This window comes from Pocillopora verrucosa, chromosome 3 (assembly GCF_036669915.1).
Source record: "Pocillopora verrucosa isolate sample1 chromosome 3, ASM3666991v2, whole genome shotgun sequence".
Lineage (NCBI taxonomy): Eukaryota > Metazoa > Cnidaria > Anthozoa > Scleractinia > Pocilloporidae > Pocillopora > Pocillopora verrucosa.
The window spans coordinates 2664962-2674912 of record NC_089314.1 but is presented as its reverse complement, the minus strand read 5'-3'; the positions used below and the strand labels follow the sequence as shown (position 1 = coordinate 2674912).

The 9951-nt window shown below is 36.0% G+C and overlaps 1 protein-coding gene across 1 annotated transcript; it reads right to left on the bottom strand.

Annotated features, from left to right (window-relative positions):
* Window positions 1–2376: 2376 nt before the first annotated feature.
* LOC131793293 (octopamine receptor beta-1R-like) lies at window positions 2377–6377 on the bottom strand. Its single transcript, XM_059110699.2, has 2 exons — window positions 6207–6377; window positions 2377–3395 (listed from the first exon to the last, which is right to left on the bottom strand). The coding sequence occupies exon 2, from the start codon at window positions 3385–3387 to the stop codon at window positions 2377–2379; it is 1011 nt and encodes a 336-aa protein (XP_058966682.2). The 5' UTR covers window positions 3388–3395; window positions 6207–6377.
* Window positions 6378–9951: the final 3574 nt, after the last annotated feature.

Genomic DNA, 9951 nt, shown 5'->3' with positions numbered 1-9951 from the left:
AATATTAAATTTGCTTGCTTGGACACCGCACCTATCAAGCCTAACAATGTAGAGAACAGCTTAAATATCTTTGTAATCAATCTTCCTTACTAAACGAATTTTATCTAGGTTTGGGGAGACAAAAGCGGTTTTAGAATTGTGCCATTAAGAGTCACGGATAAATTTCTGATTTATTTAATTTTTTTTTCATGAGATAAAATTAGTTCAAGACACAATCTCACTCAATAGAAGCAGCAAAATACCGTCTTATATAGCGTCCTTTGTCATAAAAATGTCCTAAGGTAAAGAAAATTTCATGAGATAAATTTATTTCAAGACCCAAGCTCACACCTAGACAAAATAAGTAGAAGCGGCAACATGTCGTCTCAAATAGCGTCCTTTGTCATAAAAATGTCACGGGTAAGGCGGCGCGTCATAATATCAACATTTTCCTGAGTGCGTGAAAGGAGTAATTTTCTTTTTCTGAATCATGACTGAATTGACTTTAAATTTTCTATTGGCCGACGATCCTTGAGGGACCCACAAAAGTTTCCTACGCGTAGCTATCTTAAAAATGGACGCATGAATGCTAATACCACATTTTGAGGCCGGTAAAGTTCAACTTAATCTTTTATTTATGTCAAATTACTTATTTCATGTGGAAATTATCCCTTTTAGTATATTTACTTACTCATAGAGCCTCACTATCCGATGGATAGGGGCCAGAGTTTAAAGCCCTTGTCACTCAACGATTAAAAAAGATGCTTGAGGTTCTAATATAACACTTGAAATTTTAACTGCTATTAGGAAATCATGATTAGATTAGTGATAATGATTTTTGAGGAGCCGTTTATTCATTCTAATGATTATGAGTTTATTTACATCTGTCGACTTCAAGTTTAGCACAATGAATTATAAGTTAGCGATAACTTAAATATTATTGAGAGTTCAGTTTCTCAGTTCTCCGTTTCTGAATTTCATCACACTGAATCCCTTTTAATAAAACATTTTTTGCTGGTGTGAATGGGGTTTTATCAAAGGTGCGCATTCATATATTTTCCTATACGTAGAAATTAACTGGTTCTGTTTATTTTTCCTATGGGAAGGGAGGGTGTTGGTGGTTTCTGTTCTGATACAGTGTATATAGGATTCAAAATTTTCCTTTGAAGAGATCTGGCATACTAGGAATATAATGTACCAACTTACTGTATTCTGATATGTTTGTACTAATTCGACAATTATAGCTGGAAATATCATGAACATCTCTGCGAAACATTACACAATTTACGTTCCCTTCTACTTTTAGCGGATAGGATGTTATATTAGATACTTTGAAAATCTACAAGACTTGTACGTTCGCTTCGCCCTCATGTTTTGCAATTTCCTTTTCATTAATTAAGGCAGCTACATTTCGCAGATCTCTTGCCTTTTCACGGTGACAACGAGAAGGTTCTGAAATTGCTTTCGAAATGCACTAAAATAGTAGAGGAAAGTTGCTAGCAAAACTGCAATTCTTGCGCAGGTTTCAAAGGAAAATCTAAACCAGAGAGTGAGTGCCCACATTGGTATCCAGCAACACAAACAGTACCCGATTAATGTTTATTTCTTTCAATGAGTTGGTTACTGAACCATTTTCAGTCCTGTTCTGTGGCCACGAGACTACATTATGTTGATGCTCATTGGTTTTGAGAAATATCTTGTAAAAAACTGAAAATACCGATACCTAATGGTAAAACAAGAAGCAATCCGACAGCGATACAATAATGAAAGATTTGACTCTCTCTACTTGGGTAAGTAAAGGAGCACATTGCATAACTTCAAATAAATTTTTGCCGAATTTGTGACTCGGGCAATGAACAGGTAAAGTGCTTGGGAAAGCCACAAGCAACTCAATCATATCTTAGATCTGCGGGGCGAAAAAATCTACTTGTAGTGGTTCGTCTTCACAATTTTTACATATACACACACACTTTATTAATTTCCGATTAAATTTTACAGAAAAGGGCATGCCCGCAACTAGCAAAGGCTAATCTAGGCAGGCCATGCCTTAATAACCGAACTACAAAGATATGTTAAAAACAGAACTAAAAAGTAGAAGGCAAAGAGACAGTATTAAGTAACAACAAGAAAAAACCGTTATATTGACCTAATTTAAAATATTAAAGGTACCGCTACTGGTTATAAAAATAGTCAGGACAGATCAGGAGAAGTATTACCAGGATGTTTGCCTCTCTGAGAAATCTGAGCCCAAGCATAGTAGAAAACAAAACAAAACCGACCAACAGCAAGAAACAGCAATGACAAAAAGCAACCGTAATAAAAAAGATAAAAAAGAATGGAATAACTTTTCCGTACTGTTCTTAAAAGAGGATGTTTTTCTAACACAAATACACTAGACTAGTTTGCTCCTTGTTCCTCTCGTTCGACGAGATCGTTGCTAGTAAACGCAGCAGCTTTCTTTGGCACAATTCTTGACCTTTCACGGCGGCAACAGAGCAGTTTGCGAAACTCCCTGCGGAACTCGCCATTTGTAAAGGCGTAAATGATGGGATTTATTACAGCACTCAGATAAAAGAAAAACATGGCAAGCAATGCTGTAATTCTTGAGCTGGTTTCAGGGGAAAAGCGAAACCAGAGGACAAGTGCCCACATTGGTATCCAGCAACACAAAAATCCCGCTGCCACAAGGATCAACATTCGAGTAAGCTTTATTTCTTTCACTGTGTTGCTTACTGCAGTATTGTCAGTACAGTTCCGTAGCGATGGCACTACATTCTGTTGATGCTCATGGGTTTTCAGAAATATCTTATAATAACTGAAAATGCCGACACACAACGGTAAAACAAAAAGTAATCCGACAGTGATGGAATAATGAACGATTTGACTTTCATTAGTTGGGTAATTAAAGGAGCACACTGCATAGCTTTGACTAAAATCGATTTTAACCCAATTTGTGGCACGGGCAATCAACAGGTAAAGTGCAAGGGAAAGCCACAAGCAACTCAGCCATATCTTAGATCTGCGGGGCGAAAAAATCTTCTTGTAATGGCTTGTCTTTACAATTTTCACGTAGCGGTTAATTGCTGTCAGACCAAGAGTTGCTGGGGTCACCTGAAAGGCGAACATATCAAAAAAGCCTTGAAATTGGCATAAAGCGTTGTCAAAGTCCCATCTTCCGATGATCAGCGTTGCAGAAGCTAACGTCATGTCTACTGTTCCACACAGTAGATCGCTGACCGCTAAAGCAATGATATACAGGTTTGTTGTTGATCGCAGGTTTGTGTTTCTGTATGCTGCTATACAAAGCAGACTGTTTCCAATGATGCTTGTGATGTTCAATGAAACGCATGCAATTGCCTCAGTTATGACAGCAGGTAAGCTTCGGCTTGGTAGCTCTAAGTTTGACATAGCACCTTCTGAAAATATAAGAAATTAGAAAGCAAGTAATTGAGTAAATTAATAAACAAATATGTAAGGAGAGATGAAGATTAACAAAATGAAAATAATGCCTTTTCCCCTTTCGCGGCAAACTACATCACCCGCACCTTTAATTCGCTCTCAGGGTTTGTGAACTGTCGAAATCTACTTGTAATCATCTATCTAGTTATTATTTATATATTCGTTTATTTAGTGGCTTTTTGTCTTCTCGAATTGTAAGTTTATCCAATGCCAAGCAAGGGAACAGTGAGGTTTATGAAGACGTATGAAGATTAACGGCAGCGTTACAATCACATTACTTCCTTAACATATAATTGCTTTGAATACTACACTGAATACAAAACATCATACTGGTAACTCGTATAATACCTACGCATTTCTATCAGCTAAATAATCGTTCCTGATCGAGTGACTGTATTGCTAGAGAATCTCGTACTACCTTTTTTTTTTCTGTTTTTTTTATTTTATTTTATTTTTTTCCATTTTGTAGGTAAAATACAGCTGTGTAATTTAGCATGCGTTTCCAATTCTTTTGTATATCCAAACCGCAAGTTAAGGCTCAACGGAAAAAATAAACATATTTAATATTTCCGTTTGAGTTTTAAACTAGTACAGTTGTATTGTCTCCCTTTGCAATCAACGCATACTTTTTTTTAATCTCCGACAGGTATAAGCTATCCACATACTCTGTACATGCAATGTGTATTTTGTGGATGTAGGCGTAAGCAACTTGCAATTTATTTAAATTAGAAACAGTATTGATGACAAGGGAACGTTTGAAGATAAATGTAAGCCGTCAAACCTGTTTTCTCTATTTCTTTGTTCATTTTTTTCTATTTTGTGATTACAATCATAATCATCGTTTTCTTCATTATTGTTAATATTATCATTCTTATGATTAACGTTAACACCCGTCTGCCGAAAAGTTCCACTAGTTTGTTTCCACATTTACTTCTCAGGAAGCTTGGATCGAACATATCAGCTGAAGGCGCCAATTCATATTACTTTTATATTTTCTCCGTATCGACATAATTTTCCTGTTACAGAGGACGTTAATTTGCATATATAGATTAAGTTTAAAATTGACGAACATTTATAGGGCATCCTTCAAACTGTTATCGCCCAAATAAATTATTTTAGTAATTGAATGTTTTGCTTGAATTGAAATCGATCGAAAACTTAAGCTGTCCATGCAAGCTTTCTGACTAAATTTTGAAAATTCTCCTTTCTCTCAACAAATCTTAAACAATGCATATGGGCTCCAAAAGGTGTATTTTGATAACGTCTGAGTAGAATTGACCTAAGAAAAATAAAATGTTGGATGATACACAAAACGGTAATCATTTATTGCCTTCGGTTGGGGCATCATCAAGGGAAGTGTCAAGATATGTCATTCTATTTCTGAAACTCTTTTGCGTTTTCAGTCTACCCTGAATTCAGTGTTAATAGATAGAAACATGGTAAATGAAGGCTTTATTAATCAGTTTAAAGTTAAAAGTAATCTTTTTATTGAATAGTCGTCGTATCCTCCCTTACTTAAAACTGTTTTCATAGAGGGTCTTTGTAACTTCCAGCGTTCAGACACAGAATTGAGCGAGGTGTTCCTAAAGCCAGTCAAACGTCAGCTTTTCCCCGCCGTCGCAGCACCACAGTTTCTTTGGAAACTTAGGCTCCTTTATAGTTTGCTTTATACTTGTCTTTTCCAATACGTACAAAATCGACGCCTTTTTTTTATTCTTTTCTTACATAAAAAAGTGACAGCTGCAGGTGAGGGGGAAAGCTGTTTGCAATAGGTCTTAAAGACACAACTACTAATGGATTATTGTTTTTGCCTAAGGCCTGAATACATTCATTCATCCAACATTTTTTATTTCAACATTTCCCAGACCGTTGTGTTATCAGGCTTTATAAATAAACGGAATTGGTCAAAAACCTATCGTCATTGCATCGGTAACCCAGAGAAATTTGACACATAATATGTTTTGTTTTAATTTTATTTTATAAAAGCAATAACCCACACTTTCTGTCGGTTTACCAGCGTAATACCCAACTCGGAACGTTGGGAAAACATGCACTCGAAAAGTTGTTAATCACAAGTAATAGTGTGGTGCGGTGCTTAATGACTTTCCACGAAAATGGCGGGAACAATTGATAAATAAATGTACATGTGGTGTTCCACTACTGTACCTGAGAAAGATCGACGATTACGTCACTCCCTGTTTCCCCTGACCAAAAATGTTTGAAGAAAAATAATTATCTTACTTCGGTGATTGATAAAGTCACGAATGTGCCGCTGAATTTATTTGTGGCGCCGTTAGCTTTAAACTTTGTCTCACGATAAGAACTCAGAGAGCTCGACCAAATTTTCCAAAATTGCTAGTAAAGAACTCTAAAGCTCTCATTTTATTTGTTTCAAGGAACAGCTGGCTGCGAGTTAGTTGCGTATTTCGAATTTCTTATGCGAGGAGTTTGTGACAATTATGTGAACTGTCCGCGATCCAAGCGAAAGTTTTTGCCAGTTTAAGCGTTCACTGATAATTCTAATTAGATCTAGCGAAAGCTTTACTTTACGCTGAGATTCGATGAAAACAAGTCAGATCACAGAAGAATATGGGACGGTATTTATAATAGCTCAACGGCGGTCAAACTTCCTTGCAAGGTTGTAGCTATTGTCTTTTTAACTCTACCAGTCTTTACCTGTCACAGTGCAGAGAGTGTGGCTTTTTTTAGAGTTAAAAATTGGGTTTAAAAAGCGAGAAATGGGTTATTAGATGTCATCTGTAACTAACCTTAATTCCACAGGATAATTTCCCCAAAACGGTTTTGAAGTGGCTAATTCATACTTTGTTTTCAAAGTTGTCGATTATCTCACCCAGACTGAGGTTCTTCTTGGTTCAAAATGCCTTTTTTCTTTTAAATACTACAATTTTTGCTCATTTCTATAAACTTTCAGGGTAAGAAAGGCCTTTTTATGCCTATGCCCATCTTTAAGGTAACAGCGGAAGGGCCAAGAGCGTTTGATGTATTTTTAACTTCCTCATAGTGACGTCTGCAAGACACACAATTGCTGAACGAAAGCCTACACAAATGCAATAAAGACTGAAACATCTGTATGTCTGACTATGATTTCAAGAAAAAAAATAAGTAGTTTTTTATTCTGTCGAAGTGCATATAAGTTTGCCGTTTTCGAAATACTTCGTCTTTTTCATTGAAGGTAACCCAAGAAAATTAATCTATACTTGCATAAGCTTGATTGCGAATTTTCATCAGCATTTTTATTAGTTACATATCTGACCTATTGTCACGTGTAACTTGTAGCAGGTGGTAAGTTGAAAGGCGAGTTATTAAAAAGAATGAATTGTCTATTATTCGGCATAGCCCCAAAGCTCTTGAGAAAACTATTATTTTGCTAGAAAAACACTGAAGTTGTGAAAATTCAGCTGGTCCGACTGATAAATACAAACTGTCATATAAACTGCGGTGTTTAACAAAGATTTCTAACCGGAAAAAGCGGCAACTTCATATGTGTAAATTGGGATTCTGTATGACTTGACTCAGTCAATAAGCATTTTATCATATGACCATGAATAACTTTTGAATATTTCGAAAAGTATGTTTTTACTTAAATAGGACGCGATAGGGTGGCGTGCGCGGGAATAACCACACAAAAAGATTATAACATAGCACGTAAATTTGTCTAACAATAGGAAAATGAAGCACGCTCACGCAATTGAATTTCATTGGACAAATTTACTAGCTATATTATAAATTTGCTTGCTTGGACACCGCACCTATCAAGCCTGACAATGAAAAGAACAGCTTAAAGATCTTTGTAATCAATTAATCTTCGTTACTAAACGAATTTTTTCCAGGTTTGGGGAGACAAGAGCGGTTTTACAATTGTGTCATTAGGATTCCCGGATAAATTTCTGATTTACATAATTTTTTTCATGAGATAAATTTAGTTCAAGACACAATCTCACTCGATAGGAGCAGCAACGTACCGTCTTAAATAGCGTCCTTCGTTATAAAAATGTCCCTAGGTAAAGAAAAGTTCATGAGATAAATTTATTTCAAGCCCCAAGCTCACACTTAGACAAAATAAGTAGAAGCGGGAACATGCCGTCTCAAATAGCGTCCTTTGTTATAAAAATGTCCCAGGTAAGGCGGCTCGTCATAATATCAACATTTTCCTGTGTGTGTGAAAGGATTAATTCTTTTTTCTGAATCATAACTGAATTGAGATTGAACTTTCTGATAGCCGACGATCCTTGAGGGACTCACAAAGGTTTCCTTCGCGTAGCTATATATCTAAATTTTGACTAGCTCCCAGTTGGCTTGTTAACTCAATTGGTAGAGCGCTGCACCGGCATCGCAGAGGTCATGTTCCCGTACGGGCCTGAATTTTTTTTTTCAGGTCCTATTTACCATTACTCGTTTCAGTAGTATATATATTTAGATATATGAATTTTCATATATCTAAAATCATCATTAACTTGGATGTTTATTTGGGCCCAATTCATTGATCAGCTTCCAGTTGGCTTGTTAGCTCAATTGGTAGAGCGCTGCACTGGTATCGTAGAGGTCATGGGTTCAATTCCCGTACGAGCCTGAATTTTTTTCAGGTCCTATTTACAACTACTCGTTTTAGTAGTGTTCTTAGCTGTGAGGATCTCTTAATTTCATTGTTAAGATATGTGACTCTTTATTCTTTTACCACCTTAGAAACTAAATAAAAATCACACCTAACTAAAGCCCAATAACTTAACTTTGCGCCAATGTGGTTTTCATTGCAATGCTTTTCGTTAAATCGACAAAAAAACCGCTTAAACATGACTTTCGAATAATAAGTTAAGAAGGGAGAGCGCACCGAAATATCAAAAACTGATATCTCGCACAAAATATGAGGTTAAGAGTAGTACTTTACATTGCACAAATCTTGCCAACTCTTAATTTAGATCCCCATAAAAATTTCACCCCTAACCCTTATACCAGTCCGGAGAAATAATGTCTTAAAGTGGGCGTACTCATTTCACCCTTTTTTTTTAAATATGAAAAATGTATGCAAACGATATGCAAAAATAAAAAAAAAAAATTAATAAATAAATCAACAAATCAAACAAAAAAAAAAAACAAACAACAACAACAACAAAAACGAAAAACACACCATCGTAATCACAAAGACAAGGCAACACTATGATATAAAGTAAATGTGCCTAACCTTAAAAAACGAAACCTTTAGGCCATCTACAGGAGTCCTAAGCAATTATGTTGACGAACGAAATCTCCCTCTAACATGTTTTCCATCTCAAAATCTACTCGGGAACTATTTTGTCGACGTAGAAAGTCTTGCAGGTATCGTTGCGAGCTTTTATTAGCACTGTTACGTCATTGATATTGTCAGGCGCTAATTTTTAACTCTTTGCTGGCTTCTTTTTTCAAATTCTATTTATTTTCTCCACGTATCATAACTTTAAAGCTCTAAATATAAGTTATTTTTTATACCTCTCTTTAGGGAATGTCGCTTAGTCAATGCTCGTATCCTTTTTCCTACTTCAACGTTGTCTATGCTCAAATTTGCCTATGTCGATGTTAGGAGAGCATTTCATTCGTAAATTTATAACCTGGCTGCAGAGCTTTGAACCAGGTGAATCAACTTGTCTACATCAAACTGATATTGATTTATGTTAAGAAAGTCTGTATTTCAGCCCATATAAGTTAGTGTCTTTCTAGAAGTAAAAGGGAATTTTAAAGTCTGGCAAACAAGATATTGTTGAGGACTTGATTTGAATAACAGTTATTCCTATAGGTATTTTTACGGCATACATCTTTAAGGGCATAGAACTTGGAGCTCTAACAGCCGGCATTTGAAGTCTTTGTAGGACATTTTCCGACGAAAATGTTTTAACCTTTGGTTTATCTCGGCGTCCCATGTTCCACTAAAAGCGTTTACAAAATGCATTCACACTTATCCATGACAGATGAGTGGTAGGAGTGCCTCAGTAAAAGAAAAAAAAAGCAATCACCCCAGAGAGCATCAATTCCGTTCTCTTGATTCTTTGTTAAGTGTAAAAGACTTCTGAAACTGATTCCGAAATATCCTATAACGTTCTTAGTAGGCGGCTATTAATTATGCTGTAATCATGGTTGCAAATGAAAGCGCGCATATGAAAAATTATTCATGGAAATGGTTGGGTGAAATATCTCCAAAGGTTATTGCACTCTTTCAACCGCAACTTTCATTTTTTTTCTTTGCGAACTGGGGTTTTTCTGGTCCTCTTGTAGTTTTTCATAAACGACTGGGTGTCACCTCTAATCAACTAAAAGCATTTTGTACCAATTTGTTATGAGTTTAGAAAAAATCTATGTTCGATGATAACGAATAAGTCGCTGATTACATCACAGGCATCAGAAAGAGAAACTCAGGGGAAAGTTATTCTGCTTTAGAAGCTGGCTGTTAACAAACGGAAAGTCGAATAAAATTAATTTATTTTCCTTTTAACCATCATGCCCTTGGATCTGAAACTAATCGGT